This window comes from Gymnoscopelus braueri (assembly GCF_963280865.1).
Source record: "Gymnoscopelus braueri genome assembly, chromosome: 22".
In the NCBI taxonomy this organism is placed as follows: domain Eukaryota; kingdom Metazoa; phylum Chordata; class Actinopteri; order Myctophiformes; family Myctophidae; genus Gymnoscopelus; species Gymnoscopelus braueri.
The window spans coordinates 31,332,314-31,349,551 of NC_137624.1; the positions used below are offsets into that span (position 1 = coordinate 31,332,314).

General features: G+C 44.0%; 1 protein-coding gene across 1 annotated transcript in view; it reads left to right on the forward strand.

Annotated features, from left to right (window-relative positions):
- sez6l (seizure related 6 homolog (mouse)-like) overlaps positions 1 to 17,238 on the forward strand; it is a gene marked incomplete at its 5' end in the record, with an annotated part of 81,704 nt that overhangs the window by 40,833 nt on the left and 23,633 nt on the right. The window contains 8 exons of the mRNA XM_080420296.1: positions 67 to 440; positions 1,517 to 1,652; positions 3,407 to 3,546; positions 5,122 to 5,317; positions 10,449 to 10,634; positions 12,804 to 12,975; positions 13,521 to 13,687; positions 16,603 to 16,797. Of these exons, the coding sequence (XP_080276422.1) occupies positions 67 to 440; positions 1,517 to 1,652; positions 3,407 to 3,546; positions 5,122 to 5,317; positions 10,449 to 10,634; positions 12,804 to 12,975; positions 13,521 to 13,687; positions 16,603 to 16,797 (1,566 nt within the window). The remainder of the gene's footprint in view (positions 1 to 66; positions 441 to 1,516; positions 1,653 to 3,406; positions 3,547 to 5,121; positions 5,318 to 10,448; positions 10,635 to 12,803; positions 12,976 to 13,520; positions 13,688 to 16,602; positions 16,798 to 17,238) is intronic.

Consider the following 17,238-nt stretch of genomic DNA (forward strand, 5'->3'; position numbering starts at 1 on the left):
AGATAATTATACAATGAAATAGATTTCTTATGTAATAAAAATGTCCTTGTTTTATGTCTCTTCCAGAAGAAGTGCCCCCCACACCCCAGTGGTGTGGGGGGCCAGTGGTGACAGAAGGGGACAGAGAGGACGGCAGCGGTCCCCGAGGCAGGGGCTCCGCTGCGGGGGCCGCGGCCGGGGGTCTCCTGGAGTCAGTGCTGGCTCATAAAGACCACCTGCTCTCCCATCAGCCCATGGGGGAGATGCTGCCCTCTGCTCTGCCCCAGAACCTCTTCCCTCTCCTGGGCCGAGGGCTGAGTGTGGGCTCCCTTCCCGGAAGCCACTCGCTGGAGCACCAGAGCGAGGGGCTGCTGCGGAGGATAAAGCCCCCGTCGCCTGCCTCCGTCTCGGGCCAAGCTAGTGACGATGCGGCCCCCCTGCCAACCAACACACAGTCCCAGGTAAGGGTTTGATTCGTAAGGCCAGGAATGTAATCATTTTAGGGGTACGGTCGGCCACTTGGCCTTTTGATGTTGTTAAATGTTTGAGGGCACAAAATACCAAATACCAGGGCAGGAAGGTCATCAGATAAAACAATGATTTAAAGGAAACTAGACCGGTGCCTGTAGGGTACCGGACATACGATGCAAGTTGGGAACGATGCAAACAGGGAATGCATGCCTACGGGTCTTCAACAGGGAGTCCGGGAGCCCTAGGGGGTCCTCAGAGTTACTATATAGGGGGTCCGCCAAATGTTTGTGTGATAGGAACTTTGTTCTTTTTACATCTACTCAGCTAGGGGGTCCTTGGGCTGAAAAAACGTTGAAGACCCCCTGTGTTACGCAATACCCGTTATACCCGTTGTCAGAGTATCTGTTGTAACCGTCTGCCTGTGTCCCTTTTGTGCCCATTATGGAAAAGTCTTTGTGCAGTGGTAAACGTGTGCGGAGAATGTGTGAAGAGTGCAAACTGACTTGTGGAAAGTGGACTGACTAACTAATCAAATGACAGGCGTGGGGGAATTCGACAGGTGTTGGGAATTTGCCAAACCAAGCTTATAGGCTGGGGTTGCCAGAGCCTTTTGTACTGTGGGCGTATATCAGTCGGATCGGCGGTTCTGGACAACCGCCCATCCGACCGACTCGACTACGCCGGGCACAAGCTGCACTCCCTCGGGTCTTCTGAGACGCGTGTGCCGAATTTGAAGTCGTCGGTCGTGAGCTTGTAGATGAGCCATTTCTGCTATTTTTGGAAATCTTTCAAGCGAAAGGGAGAGTGGTTAAGAGTGTGTGGTGTGTGTGTGTGTGTGTGTGTGTGTGTGTGGGGGGGGATTATAAATATCGAACCAATGAAAAGTAATAACAAGAGCTTGTGACTAAATAATAACATTGGATTCTTTTTTACAGCTTTGGGACGTACAAGGTTTTCACCCGACAGTGACGATATAAGGTTTAAGTGGTTGAGAAAATAACTCCCCCCTCCTCCTCCCCCCTCCTCTGTTTCTCAGTTACAAATGGAACCAAATGAACCCGGTCAGGCCTCCTCCAGCTCTGGGCCTCCGTCCAGCAGCAGCAGCACCGTGCATTCTGAGCACGTCGTAGACGATGAAGTCTCCACAACAGCCAAATCCCTGCTGGACATCATGGACGTGTGGACAGCTACACCAGCAGCACGTAAGAAACAGACAGGACTTTGTCTGTCCTTAAAAAGACAGGACTTTGTCCTCATAGAAAGACACAATAACACAGTGTTCCTGGCTCTGTGGTGGAAAGTAACTAAGTACAATATACTCAAGTACTGTACTTTTGTGCAATTTTTGGGTATTTTTTTTTACTTTACTGGAGTATTTCCAATTTTCTTTTTTTTTTCTTTTGTTTTTTACTTCTGCTCCACTACATCTCAGAAGCAAATATTGGTCTTTTTTACTCCACTACAATTATTTGAAAACGTTTAGTTATAAGTTACTTTGTAGACTTATTATTGTAAAATAAACGTTATTGTAGATCGGCTATTTTCATAAACTTTAGAACATCTTCATAGAACTAAGTATAAATCATGCATTACGACAGCATCACGGCCCAGCAGTAGCTTTAGTAGACTAAAATGTCAAAATGAACACTGGTGCAGAGCCAGTGTTAGAATTTAGAAACTGCTCTCTGTCCTCAGCTATGTCAGAGAGCATGGTAAACTTCTCGTTGGTCTCTCCTCAGCTGTGTCAGAGTGCATGGTGAACTTCTCTTTGGTGTCTCCACAGCTGTGTCAGAGTGCATGGTGAACTATTCTTTGTTCGCTCCTCAACTGTGTCAGAGTGCAGGGTGAACTTCTCTTTGGTGTCTCCTCAACTGTGTCAGAGTGCAGGGTGAACTTCTCTCTGGTCTCTCCTTAGCTGTGTCAGAGTGCAGGGTTAACTTCTCTTTGGTGTCTCCTCAGCGGTGTCAGAGTGCATGGTGAACTTCTCTTTGGTGTCTCCTCAGCTGTGTTAGAGTGCATGGTGAACTTCTCTTTGGTCTCTCCTTAGCTGTGTCAGAGTGCAGGGTGAACTTCTCTTTGGTGTCTCCTCAGCTGTGTTAGAGTGCGTGCATGCATGGTGAACTTCTCTTTGGTCTCTCCTCAGCGGTGTCAGAGTGCATGGTGAACTTCTCTTTGGTCTCTCCTCAGCGGTGTCAGAGTGCATGGTGAACTTCTCTTTGGTCTCTCCTCAGCGGTGTCAGAGTGCATGGTGAACTTCTCTTTGGTGTCTCCTCAGCTGTGTCAGAGTGCATGGTGAACTATTCTTTGGTCGCTCCTCAACTGTGTCAGAGTGCAGGGTGAACTTCTCTTTGGTGTCTCCTCAGCTGTGTTAGTGTGCATGAATGGTGAACTTCTCTTTGGTCTCTCCTCAGCTGTGTCAGAGTGCAGGGTGAACTTCTCTTTGGGTGAGCTGTGTTAGAGTGCGTGCATGCATGGTGAACTTCTCTTTGGTGTCTCCTCAGCTGTGTTAGAGTGCATGGTGAACTATTCTTTGGTCGCTCAACTGTGTCAGAGTGCAGGGTGAACTTCTCTTTGGTGTCTCCTCAGCTGTGTTAGAGTGCAGGGTGAACTTCTCTTTGGTGTCTCCTCAGCTGTGTTAGAGTGCATGCATGGTGAACTTCTCTTTGGTGTCTCCTCAGCGGTGTCAGAGACTCAGAGTGCATGGTGAACTTCTCTTTGGTGTCTCCAGCGGTGTCAGAGTGCATGGTGAACTTCTCTTTGGTGTCTCCTCAGCTGTGTCAGAGTGCATGGTGAACTTCTCTTTGGTGTCTCCTCAGCGGTGTCAGAGTGCATGGTGAACTTCTCTTTGGTGTCTCCTCAGCGGTGTCAGAGACTCAGAGTGCATGGTGAACTTCTCTTTGGTGTCTCCTCAGCTGTGTTAGAGTGCATGGTGAACTTCTCTTTGGTGTCTCCTCAGCTGTGTCAGAGTGCATGGTGAACTTCTCGGACCCAGAAGGATACATAGACTCGTCTGATGACCCCCCGCTCCCAGACGGAACGTTCCTACACTGCACCTACACAGTGACCGTCTACACAGGCTACGGGGTGGAGCTGCAGGTAACAGACATGACATCTGACCTCTTCACACACTTCCCTGAACCTTTTCCCTGATCTTTCCCTGTAAAGTTGTACCTTTTCCCCCCCATTGTCGTGCCTGACTTGCCAGGTTTGAAATTAGACCATTTCATACCTGGCAAATGCCCAAATGCCCTTTCTCCCTGACAAGACTTGGACTTGAGATACAATTGTACTCGGACCGCTTTTTTTCTGTCTACACCAAATCTCTTTACTAAAACCCTGCTTTGGTGTCTTGGGACATTCGCCCAAAAAATAGCAGATGTACAAGTTCAAAACGCGTCACAATGTGATGCGTTTTGAACTTGTACACCTGCTATTTATTGGCGACTGTCCCCCAGCCCCCCTCCCCAGAATAGGGATGCAGCTGGGGTTCAAGTTGTGTTCATGCCACACATGGTGAAAATAGAAAAAAAGAAAAAAAACAACGTTGTGAGCTCATAGATCAGCATCTATAAGCTCACAATGGGTCACATTGTGACGCCGTTGTGAGCTTCTTGGTCAGCTATTTTCAGCGGGTGACGTGGGGTGCACACAAAGTATAGGCCTACTGTAGAATCAGGCTACATACAAACACAAAAGCGGCACCATCACATACTCAGTGTTTCCAAGTTCACTCTGTCGTCTGCTATGTTAACTATGTCAACATCATAGGTGTAACAGGTGTAAACATTTAAGTGGGTTAAGTTTTTTGTCGTACAAGCTAAAAGATAGAGAAAGAAAGGCGGCGAAAAACAGGTCACATACAAACAAACACATGAGGTGTGTGGTTAAAATAGCAGCAGCTGTAATAACAACAGATGTACATACGGTATGGTATAAAATTGTCGCTGTCGGGAGAAACCTCGTATCCATATTTCAGCTTTTTTATGTTCTTTTGTCAATTGATGCCATACTTCATCATACAAGAGTGTCACAAAAGAAGTAGTGAAAATAGCAGATCTAGCTTGTACTGTAGATCTGCCATCTCTACTTTTAAATGTTTCATAAAATAACAATAAAAAAGGAACGGTTTTGGACATACAAGGTTTCCGCCCGACAGAAATGAGACTTACGTATTTGTAGCCTTCACTAAAGTATGATGGTTTAGTGATGTTGTCCAGCTCATTAGTTCTCTCATCCGTCAGGTTCCTCAACGAGCAACTAGATAGTTGATTAGGATTGATTAATGGGTCATGGTGGTGGGTTGCCAGAGAGTGAAGCGCTATAATTGGTAGAGTGCAGTACTGTAAGGGGTGGAGGGATAGTGCAGTATTGACTGCAATTTTGAATTCATGTTTTCAATTTGTCTTCGTTTTTTTTTCTCTTTTTCTTTTTTTCTCTTTTTTTTTTGCCAATTTATTTTTGCCAATTTAAGATTCAAAAAGTTCAGAGAACTCACCGGTCCACAAGCTCAATACATCGCATTGTTGGAACGGCTATTTTCGCCGAAGAACTCAAACTGAGGACATTTTCTCAATGATTTTAGTTAGTTTTAGTTAGTCGTGTAAACGCACAACACAGTTTCAGTTAGTCATTGTTTATTTGTATAAAGCCTCGTCTTTATGTTCATTTCAGGTTAAGAGCGTCAACCTGTCGGAGGGGGAACAGCTGTCCATCAGAGGGCTGAGTGAGGGCGGAGCCCTGCTGGTTCTGGCCAATCACACGCTGCTGGTGGAGGGTCAGGTGATCCGCAGCCCCACCAACGTTCTGTCCGTGTTCTACCGCTCCTCATTGGACGGAAACATGGGCACGTTTCAGCTGCACTACCAAGGTGAGTCCACATGCACATGCACATGCACATGCTTTAGTAAACAGAAAAAAGAATTCTGGTTGAGATAGCAATTTTATCCAATCAGGTGAGAGAAGCCCACACATTTTCACTCAGTAGGACCAGTAGAAGCCCTAGAAGAATACCGTACTTTATCATTAATTCAAAATTCAAAATCTTTGTTTCTTCTTCATTTACATTAACGACTTTTATAACTTTTTTTAAATGTATTATTAACTCTTTGACTGCCCCGGACGGGAATTCCCGTCCGATGGCTCTATGGCTATCATGGCCAATGACGGAAAGACGAAAATATGAAAAAAAATTGATTTTTTCTGAATTTTTTGGTATTTTTTTGGGGGGGTTTATCTCAAAGGAACTAGGAGATAACGCTATCCAAAAAATTGCTGCTCCATTCACTTCAATGTTAAAAAACAAACAGAGGAAAAATTCACCTTTTTCCTGGCAATGGGACAACACATTCTGAAATAAGTCTGGCAGTGAAAGAGTTAACCACCCTAGCATCCCTATATTCTGAGGGGAACGGTAGCCGAAAATAGCAGATCTACAAGCTCACAACACGTCGTGCTGTGACGTGTTGTGAGCTTGTAGATCTGCTATTTTCTGTAAAGTGGTTTGGGTGTAGAGGAAAAAAGAGCAGACCAAGTACAGTGCCTAAGGTCAAGTGTACTAGTACTATATTGAGAGTTTTAAATGTCTTAAAATACACTGATGACAGTGCTATCCATGAAATCTAAGAAAAAGTTTAATCTGCAACACAATGTTATACAATATGTAGTGAGGGGTTGGGGGGGTGTCCCTGCTTCATCTGTCTCTCAGCTAGGGGTCCTTGGCCTGAAAAACATTGAAGACCCCTTTTCTAGGCCGTTAAGAACGTTTTCATTATTTCCGCATTGACTTCATTTCCAGCGATGGAAAACTTTGCCGCCTGCTCCCAACAGACAGAGGAAATTGCAACGGTGTCCAAACTACGATGAATCATCTAAAGTGTCCAATCCGCTGCGCCATCTGCTTCAAATTACGTTTAGTGACATTGTCACCCAGTAGGTGACCTACTCCCTGACACCAGGGTCTAAACGTCTCTGTGGGAGAGCGGTGAGACCACCTCCAGTCACGGCAGATGTGCTCGTTGAACGTTTTAATTAATACAAAATATGTCTCACATTGTAGCTTTATATTAAAAGAAAATAAAAAAAATACATGACATGGCTCATGTCACATTGAATGTGTGATTATGGTTAGGATTATTGGTTGTCATATCAGGTAAGGGACAGTATAACAGTTCCTAGTGGTTACCAGTGGTGGATAGTAACTAAGTTCATTTACTTGAGTACTGTACTTAAGTACAATTTGGAGGTATTTTTTACTTTACTGGAGTATTTTTTATATTTTTACTTCTACTCCACTACTCAGAGGCATATATTGTACTTTTTACTCAACTACAATTTGAAAACATTAGTTACTAGTTACTTTGTAGATTTTGAATATCATTATTACAAAACATAGCACTTCAGCCCTATATATACTTCGGCTATATTCAAAAGATTTTCATTCATTTTGAAAACATGAAACGGGACATTTTGCATATTGAGTACTTTTACTTTTGGTACTTTAAGTACATTTCGATGGCAATACTTTTGTACTTTTACTCAAGTGAATTTTGAATATGGGACTTTTACTTATAATAACAGAGTATTTCTACATTGTGGTATTGATACTTTTACCTAAGTAAAACATGCAAGTACTTCTTCCATCACTGGTGGTTACATCTGGAAAATGAGCAGGTACGCTTCCTCTGGATACTTTTCTAAGAAGTGGCGCACAGCCACCGAAACAACTATTAAAGAAAGGAACCACACCAAGGTGGAAAAAATGGCGGCACTCCAAAATATGAAACAAATGCAAGACAGTCGTAACTGAGCCACTGTCTTGCATCACTTATTTTGGAGTGCCGCCATTTTTTCCACCTTGATGTGGTTCCTTTCTTTGACAGTTCCTATAGTGGTTATGAGTACAAAACAGTTATCTAAGGACAGTCAAGAATGCCTCCTGTACAGATAGTGGTAACTTTCCCAAAGACATCAGTAATCTCAGCCAATATCTCACCAGTAACATTACTGATATTTCATCCAAACGTATCACTTATCTCAGCCAATATCACACCAGTAACATTACTGATATTTTATCCAAGCATATCACTTATCTCAATATTGTAATCCAAAGAAGATTGTACCAGTAAGGTATCTTCTCCCGGATTGGTCAACAACTTTGATACAGTGTGACGACCTTTTTATTCAACTCAAGGAAGGATTTATCAATCATGCTACAAAATGGAAATCCAATAGACATCCAATAGACGAAGGATGACTAGATCATTGCATGATCATAAGGCATGGCAATTTTATTTGTTTAGCACATTTCAACAACAAGGCAATTCAATGTGCTTTATACAACACTTCTACGGTTGATCGTCCCCCCCCTATTTCTCCTTTCGGAAAAAACTAAAGCGACGGAGCTTGCAGAAAAAAACGATTTTACACCTGTAAACCTGTGATGTGACAATATAAAGCTGATTGTGATTACATAGCCTACTTGCAGAAGTCATGAGTGGATAGAATTTACAGCAGTGATAGAATAATACAACCCTTACAGGAGCCAGTGACTGAATACATTATTTTACAAACAGATGCTTATATTGACAAGAACTGCGAGGAATACAAATGAATGTGAATGTCAAACGTGTATACACACACACATGCACGCACGCACACGCACACTTTGACAGATGTAAATAACATTCAGACCCGCATACACTTAAGCCTCTTAATGAGATGGAAGCCAATTAATCTGAGCTGTAAACAACACATTCACAAGACAGATCTAATCATCATGCTAATTAACTAGATGAGAAGATTAGTGCAATTAGATCGAATATAGGGAAAACAGCATGAAATCAACAGTCCCTTGGGGTATATTATTAACCACATTAGACTGTTCTATACTTTGTTGTGAGCTTGTAGATCGGTTATTTTCACAGTGTGGCAGGTGTATAAATGATATAGGCCTCGGGTAATTTTAATTATAATGACATGCCCAAAATATGGATTGTGATCATTGCTATAGACAATTTACAATCTAGGCATTTAGCAGATGCTCTTAATCCAGAGCGATTTACAGTAAGCAAAGAAAGCACAAGGTAATTCATCAAATGCAAAGAAATAGTAATCTAGGATCATAGGTAAAGCAAGAAATTATCATCAGTCTAAACAGTATAATATTAAAACAATCTTAGATACATTGAAACTATACACACTAGGATGCCAGGTCTACAAATGGCCTGGCATCTGTCTACATAACGTGCTATCTAAATGACATTTTAGCCTTTGCATAAGCCTGCAAGGTCGTCGAGGCTAGGTCAAGTGCTACGGGCGGCGGAAGATTGGGAGTGAGTCTGCAGTTCTAACTGCAATGGGGAGTTCGTTCCACAGTTAAGGTCCTTACACACCGGCGAATATGCGAATATACGCAAAATTCGGACTCGTTCCGAATAATTAAAAGACGCTTTTTCGCTTCGCGAAACTGATGTGGACGCTTGCATTGACTTTATAAGGTTTTAAAAAAAAACGTATTTATTCGCATGAAGAATTCGCCCCGGTGTGTAAGGACCTGGAGACTAGAGTTTGTTCACTATATTGTGATAGTAATGATTGCTATAGACTAGTGTTTGTTCAGTAACAGGAGTACCCCTGTCTCTCCCGCTCTCCTCCTTTAGAAAGGAGGTCAGGATACCACTTGTATCCAATTAGGAGAGAGAACTCAACTCACACATTATTGTTATTGCGGTCATAGTTCTTACTACTGCTGCTGTTGCTACTACTTTGTTAATATTGTTATTGCTGTGATAGTTTTACAGTTTTTACTGTTGTTGCTATGGTTGTTGCTTCCATCGCTCTCCCTCTCTGTGTCTCCCTCTGTCTCTCCTTGTCTCTGCCTCTCTCCGTCTCTGTCTTTCTGCCTCTCTCTCTCTCTCTCTCTCTCTCTCTCTCTCTCTCTCCCCCCCTGACACGGTCGAGGCAGATGGCCGCAAATCCTCCTTGATTTATTGTAGTTTCTACACCGTTGCAATTTCCTCTGTCTGTTGGCAGAGGGAAATCACAGATATAAAACTTACAGATTGTAACTTTAATATACCTTTTCCAGAGTTGTTGACTCTGTTTTATCTTTTTTTATTGTTGTTTATGGCTTAAAGCTGCAATCCGTAAGATTTATGTCCTACCCAGGATTTAAAGCCGGCTGGGGTTCCTGCACAAGTGCCAACTTTTCTAAAGCTGAACTAAGATGGAAAGCCTGTTTGGAAATATTACACTTTGAGCTTCATGCAATAACACCAGTAGGTGTCCTAGTAAACAGAAAATACATTTTCAGGTCAGGATACCAATTTGATCGAATTAGGAGAGAGAACGCAACTCATGCATTATTACTACTATTACTACTACTACTACTACTTGTAGTAGTTATTACTGCTTGTATCTCTGTCTCTGTCTCTCTAACCCCCCCCCCCACCCCCCGAACACGTTCGAGGCAGATGGCCGTCCCCCCTAGAGTCTGGGTCTGCCTGACGTTTCCTCCAGCTTACGGGGGAGATTTTCGTTGCCGCTGTCGCAAAAAAGTGCTTGCTCAGGGTGTGAGCAATGTCGGGTGTCTGCTTCAAACAGTCATGGATGGCAGCTCTAACATTGCAATAGGCTCGGCACAGCAGCCATATTGGAAGGAAATTGGGCCTCTTCCTTACTTCCTTCACGTCTTACCAATGATACAAATGAAGGCTCTGTTCCATTTAGTGTAGCACAGTGGTTCTCAAACTTTTTTTAATTTCAAGGACCCCCATAACTCTTAGAGTGTACAAATGAAACCAAATTGGAACCCCCTCAAGGAACCATGAGGGTACCTGGACCACACTTTGAGACCCACTGGTGTTGCAGAGTGTTTCCAGTGAGCCAACATGCACAATATCAGCTTTCCAATATGGCTGCTGTGTGCATAGAGTCTATCATTGATGTGATCAGACGTACAGGGAGACTATGTGTTCCTCACACAATGTTCTTGTGCGTAGTTTTCAGACTGAGCTGCGCGTTGCCGAGGCGACCGCACTTCGGCGAGGTGTCAGTGCTGGACCTGCTGCCAGGGGGCGCTGCCCGCTTCCACTGCCACATGGGCTACCACCTGCAGGGGGCAGCGGTGCTCACCTGCCGCAACGCCTCCCTGCCCATGTGGAGCAGCAGGGAGCCGATCTGCAGGGGTGAGTGAGTGGCGTCTAGTTCGTATCAACATGCAAAAAGACACTTATCTAAGCCAATGGTTCACAAACTAGGGTTCAGGACCCTCAGGGGGTCCCCACATGATTAGCTTAACACATTCCACGCCAGAGTTTAATATCATAATGTACTCACCAGAGACAGCGATTTATTGTTGTTTTTTTTGTTTTTTTCACGTCGCCACAGACCTCGCTAAATACCTTAAAATCGCGCGTTCAACTGTTTGTAGACACACAGGGTAGCTGTGCGAGTTGCCCAGAGAAGACCGTTTCGATCGGCGATCGGCCATTTTGAAGCTACAGCGGTTTATGTTAAACAGCGATCAGTGAGGAGAAAAACAACAACCGAGAAAATGGAGATTTAGTTTCCGCTTTATAGCAGAGGCGGGTGGGAACGAAAATCTCCGGATACGGATATTTCCGTTTCCGGGTGTGCTACAATGAAATGTGTCGTGGCGAGGGAGGCCTACAATGAAATGTGAACCTGCCAGAAAAATAAAAAATAAAAGATTTTTTTTATTTTTTATAGATAATGTTATTTCTGTGTCCTGCACACAAAGTGGCCAACCCTCATGGGTTTATAAGACACCATTTTACACTTACATGTTTTACAATAATCATGCATTCATTTATATCTCAGAAATATACAGTGTTCTGTCTTCTCTCCCAAGCTTGACATATAAAGTCTGCCACAACAATAGCTCCTTTAACAAAACAGGCTTTTTCTCAAGCTTTTCATAATCATCTAACTCAAGGAAATCACCACAAATTAGGGGTGTGCCGATACACTAATTTCACCAAACGATACGATACAATATTTGGCTCACGATTTCGATACGATACGATACGCACTTTTTTTATTATGAAAAATATATGGGGGCGAAAAAAAGCAAATGCAAACAAATAATTCTGTTTTTGCATTATTCAGATATGCGAACTTGTAGCTTTTCAGCTACAATAGCCGTTTTGAATCCAAATAGGGCAATAGTGTGACACCTGACCCGAAAAAAAACCCAACATGTTGTCACCCTTTTCACCTCGGGGCTGTTTGCATGCCTGATTATTATTATTGTAAAAAAAACGATACATATCGTCATGAAAACGTATCGCGATATATCACGGGACGATATATCGGCACACCCCTACCACAAATAGAAGACATCTTACTAACAAATACCTCTCTTATATCATCATATTTAGAGGCAGGAAAACAAAAAGTGAACCTCATTTCACCAAGTTCACAAAACAAACAGTATCTCTCTTCCTCTGGAGTGGCATTAAACCTGCCAGTCTCTAGAGCTAATGGTAATGTACCTGACCGTATTTGTGCACAGAGAGATTGTTGTCTTTTGCTTAAATTATACTTCACATAAGGTTCTACAGTGTACCTGTCCTTTATGAGACAATAAGTTCGCAACTTGTCTTCCGCATATAACAATATGCCTACACTTTGATCATCAACTGTAATTCCCAAGCCAGAAGCTTTAATTTTACACACAAATCAAGAATTGTGAAAATAGCAGATCTACAAACTCACAAGTCATCGCCATGTGATGCGTTGTGAGATTTCTCCCTAAGCTCTGACTGAATTCCATCAAGTCCTTCAAGTTCTTCAAGCGCTCATAAAAGAAGCTGTCAAGCAGCTGTGGCCAAGCAATCTACAGTACAGTTTCCACTTATACAGTAGCTGTCAAGCAGCTTTAGCTATAACAATCTACAGTAGAGTTTTCACTCATAAAGGAGCTGTCAAGCAGCTGTGGCCAAGCAGTCTACAGTAGAGTTTTCACTCATACAGTAGCTGTCAAGCAGCTGTATAATAGGCCAAGCAATCTACAGTACAGCTTTCCTCTGCTGCCACCTGGGTTTTCTTATGAGCTGTCATATTCATAAACTGGCAAATGTGTGCCGCTCTGGGGAGCAAGGATATCAAGTTTAAAACGGTCACCGAAAACTAAATAGAGGAAGTGTAATCTAAGGGTGGGGGGTGGGGGGGGGTAGTTTATCTAACATTGTGATTAAATAATAAAGCTGTAAGCCACAAGAGGCAGTGGTTATTAAAGTGATTCTAGAACAGCTAAGGAACCGTTGTTGTTGGCACGAAATCATTCAGATCGTACAGGGACTGACTGCCTGCCATGTCTTTACTTTGTGTAGCCCTCTGTGGGGGTTCAGTGAAGAACGCCACGGTGGGCCGGGTGCTGTCCCCCTCCCCCCACACCGGTCCCAACGCCACCCAGGACCTGTCCTGCTCCTGGTCCCTGGAGGCCCCCAAGGGCCAGAGGCTGCACCTCCATCTGGAGAGGCTGACCTTGGGGCCCACCGACAGGTAGGGAGGGAGGGGTGTGTGCGTGTGCGTGTGCGTGTGTCTCTCACACAGTGCGCAATCATATAAGTCCAGGTGTGCCTTGTGATTTTGTGACAACCACACATTATTATTATTAATCCAGTATAAACACCAGAAATAATGAATTATCTTTTAAATAACTATACTGATGTTATCAGTACTTTGTGTGCATTCACTTCCCAAAACAGAAGCAAATTCTATAACCCTTCAAAAATATGTTAATTTAAAAATAAGGTTTAAAAAAATGATTGTAAACTAAATTCTCAAAAGTGTGGAGAGGAGGACATTGCTTTCCTTTAAAGACTCTTTTACATTTTAAATTAGACATACCTTTTATAGCAGGAGAATTGTAGTACTTCTCGTTTTTTATTGTCTGTTGCTGCTGGGTGTTTTAATTGCGGTATTTATTTTATTTTATGTATTGTCCTGTCTTCAATGTATATAATGTATTGACCCGAGCAAAAAGCATTTTCCCTTGCGGATACTAAAGGACATCTAATCTAATCCACTGTGGTCCTGTGGTGCAGGTTGGTGCTGTGGAGTGGGCTGGACGCGGGCTCCGTGGTTCTGTATGACTCGGGTCGGGGGGGACCCATCCCGTTCGAGGGGGTGATCAGTGAAGGCCCCGCTGCCAGGGTCCAGTTCAATACGGATCAACCCAACCACATCACAGGCTTCAACATTAGATACGAAGGTACCGTCTATGAACTCTACATTTAGATATACATTGGAAAACATTTTTGTCATAATTATACGATTTCAAACATATCGCCGCTGTCCAAAACTGTTACTTTTCAGGAAATTGGGCATCTTTCAAACTGGCGTCCCTATTATTATTGGGCATGTCATTATAGAATCAGTCAGTCAGTTTCAGTTCAGTTTTATTTATTGTCACATCACAGGTTTACAAGGTAAAAAAGTGGGTGAAATTCGTTTTTGTACATCGTTCCCATCGCAACGTTAATTTCCATAGAAAGAAGAGGGGGGGGGGGAGAAGAAGAGGGGTGGGGGGCAAGTGGGGAGGAGATCAAAACAAGAGAGCAACAGAAGGCCAGACAAGTTATCTACATATTTACAAAGTACCTGAGATAATAAAAACTAAGGTGCCTGAGCATAGCAGCAATGTATGTATACTGTGCATGTTATACTTATACTGTGCATGATATACATATGGACGTTAAGGTGCTTAGAGAATAAGAGCACAATAAAAAAGACCAAAAAAAGTCAGTGCGTTATACATGGGATTAAGGTGCAAAAGGTCAGTGCGTGTCCACCTAGGGTGGACTGACCCTAGTATAATCCGCAAGTAGCTCCATGAGGGAGTGCAACAAAAAGTCATTTGTACCTGGTGTAGTCCACAGGTGTGAGCCAGAAAAGTCTGCACCGCCTGTTGTCAGGCTGCTGAACAAGGCTTATGCTTATGCCTCATTCAACATTCTGACAGCAGCCGGATTAAAACTGCACCAGAGCCTGGTGGTGGAACTCTTGATACTGCGGTAGAGCCCCTTGCCCGGTCGCGGTCGTTGTAGGGGTTTGAACAGTCTGTGACTTGGGTGGTGCTTGTCCTTGATGATGCGCTTGGCTTTGACCACGCACCGCTTTTTGTACAGTTCCTGGAGCGCTGGGAGCTCGCTTCCCATTATTCGCTCTGCCGATCGCACTACTCGCTGTAGGCTGATCTTTTCTCGGGCAGTGCAGTTCCCGTACCAGGCCGTGACACAGCCTGTTAGGATGCCTTCAACAGAACTGTTGTAATACAGCCTGAGGATGCGATGTCCTACTCCGAGCTTCTTCAGGCGGCGGAGCCAGTACAGTCGCTGCTGAGCCTTTTTCCTCACGTGTGTGGTGTGCGTCTCCCATTTGAGGTCCTCCTCGATGTGTACTCCGAGGAACTTGAACTCGCTGACCCTTTCCACTGCAGCACCGTCGATGAGGATGGGCGCATGGTCTCTCCGCGGCCTCCTGAAGTCCACGATCAGTTCTTTGGTCTTGTCGACGTTAAGAGAGAGGTTGTTCTCCCGGCACCAGAGTGCCAGTGAGTTGATCTCCTCTCTATAGTCAGACTCGTCGTTGTTGACGATTCGACCTATCACTGTCGTGTCGTCCGCGTACTTTATGATGGTGTTGGAGACATGTGTGGCTATGCAGTCATACGTGTACAGGGAGTAGAGGAGAGGGCTCAGCACGCATCCCTGGGGTGCTCCGGTGTTGAGGGTCAGGGGGTCGGATGTGATGCTGCCCATTCTCAGAACCTGATGTCGGTTGGACAAGAAGTCCTGTATCCAGTCGCACATGCTTGGGTGTAGCCCTAGGTCTCTGAGCTTTTTGTCAAGTATTGCTGGGACAATGGTGTTGAATGCTGAGCTGTAGTCCACGAACAACATGCGTACATATTTGTCCTTCAGCAGCTTGTTGTCCATGTGCGAGAGGACGGTGTGGAGAGCCATGGCAATAGCGTCGTCGGTGGATCTGTTTTTGCGGTATGCATACTGCCACGGATCCAGCGAGGCAGGTAGCGTGGAGCTGATGTATTCCCTCACCAGTTTCTCGAAGCACTTGCTGACGATCGGGGTGAGAGCGACAGGTCTCCAGTCGTTCAGGCATGTCACTTTGGCCTTTTTGGGAATGGGCACAATGGTTGACATTTTGAACCCTGCAGGGACCACAGCCTGGGAGAGGGAGAGGTTAAAGATGTCAGCGAAGACACCCGCCAGCTGGTCTGCACATGCCTTAAGGACCCGGCCTGGAATCCCATCAGGTCCGGCTGCCTTGTGGATGTTGACCCGTGCGAAGGCTGTACGCACTTCTCTCTCCGAGATGGTTAGAGGGTTCTCCTCTGCTGGTGCTGCTGATGGCCCCGCTTGGCTGCCGCGGTTGGGGCTGATCTCAAACCGGCCGTAGAAAGTGTTCAGTTCGTTGGGGAGGGAGGCAGGCGGGTTCACCTCGCTTCTGGTTCTTGTTTTGCAGTCTGTCAAGGTGTGTACCGCCTGCCATGTGCTCCTGATGTCGCCATTGCTGAGTTGGTCTTGCATCTTTTTTGTGTAGGCCTTTTTCGCCTTCCTGATGGCGCTGTTTAGGGCCGCGCGCGTCGTGTTGATAGGAAGAAAACGTTTAAAAATGATCAAAAATAGCAGGTCTATAAGCACATAACACATTGCAACGCATTGTAAGCGTGACACTGTCATACAATGAAGTATAAAAGAGCGCATTCATTTATCAAATAAAACTAAAAAGATCAAAACTTGAGATACAAGGTGTCTCCCTCACAGCGACGATATATTAAGAATTTTGATCCGCCTTTTCATAAAGTATGTTTTACTGATAGTTTCATGTCACTTGTGGTTATTTAGACGGATGCTAGGTTAATTTACCTGGTATCCTATAGTGTCAATATACAGATTTATTTTAATAGTATATTGTTTAGACTGATGCTATGCTCTTGGTTTACCTGGTTTACCTGTTTCCCTAGTTTACTGAGGCACTATACGGTCTCTCTGCATTCTATGTACAGTACAGTATATGTTTACCTTGCTTGTTGTTAGTTGCTCTGGATAAGAGTGTCTGCTAAATGCCTAAATTGTCCATTTGTGGTACGGTCCCATTTTTCAGCGTTTGAGCGCGGTCACTGCTACGAGCCGTACCTGCTGAACGGTAACTTCACTACGTCTGACCTCTCCTACGGGGTGGGGGCGGTGGTCCAGTTCAGCTGTGACCGGGGTCACTCCTTAGAACAAGGTCCGCCCGTCATCGAGTGCATCAACGCCAGGGATCCATACTGGAACGACACAGAACCCATTTGCAAAGGTACGACCATAAGACTGTAAAAGAAATATGGACGAAGGGAGACGTCCCGTGACCCATTTGTTTCTAGATGTGTCCAGATTTTGTAATATTTAAAAAGTTTCTCTAAATCTTGTGTCGCGACACATTCTGAGCTTATAAATCATCTATTTTGGAACTTTTTAAAGTGGTTAAATCAAATAAAGTTATTTATTAGTGTGTTTTACATTAATTCGTTTTTGCTTGTTCTTTGTATAATTAAAGTTAAATGTTCTTTACCTTTATTGAAGTTCAATACATCCATGTTCAACAGCTTATCCGTAGTCAACTTAATGTAAATGTTTTATCGTGTGAAAACGTAATTCTATGTATTTGTTTGAATGTTCACAAATAGAAAGTCAGATAGATGCTTTTCAGAACGATTAAGATTTAGCAGTTTCTCATATATCGGTCAACACATTGGTA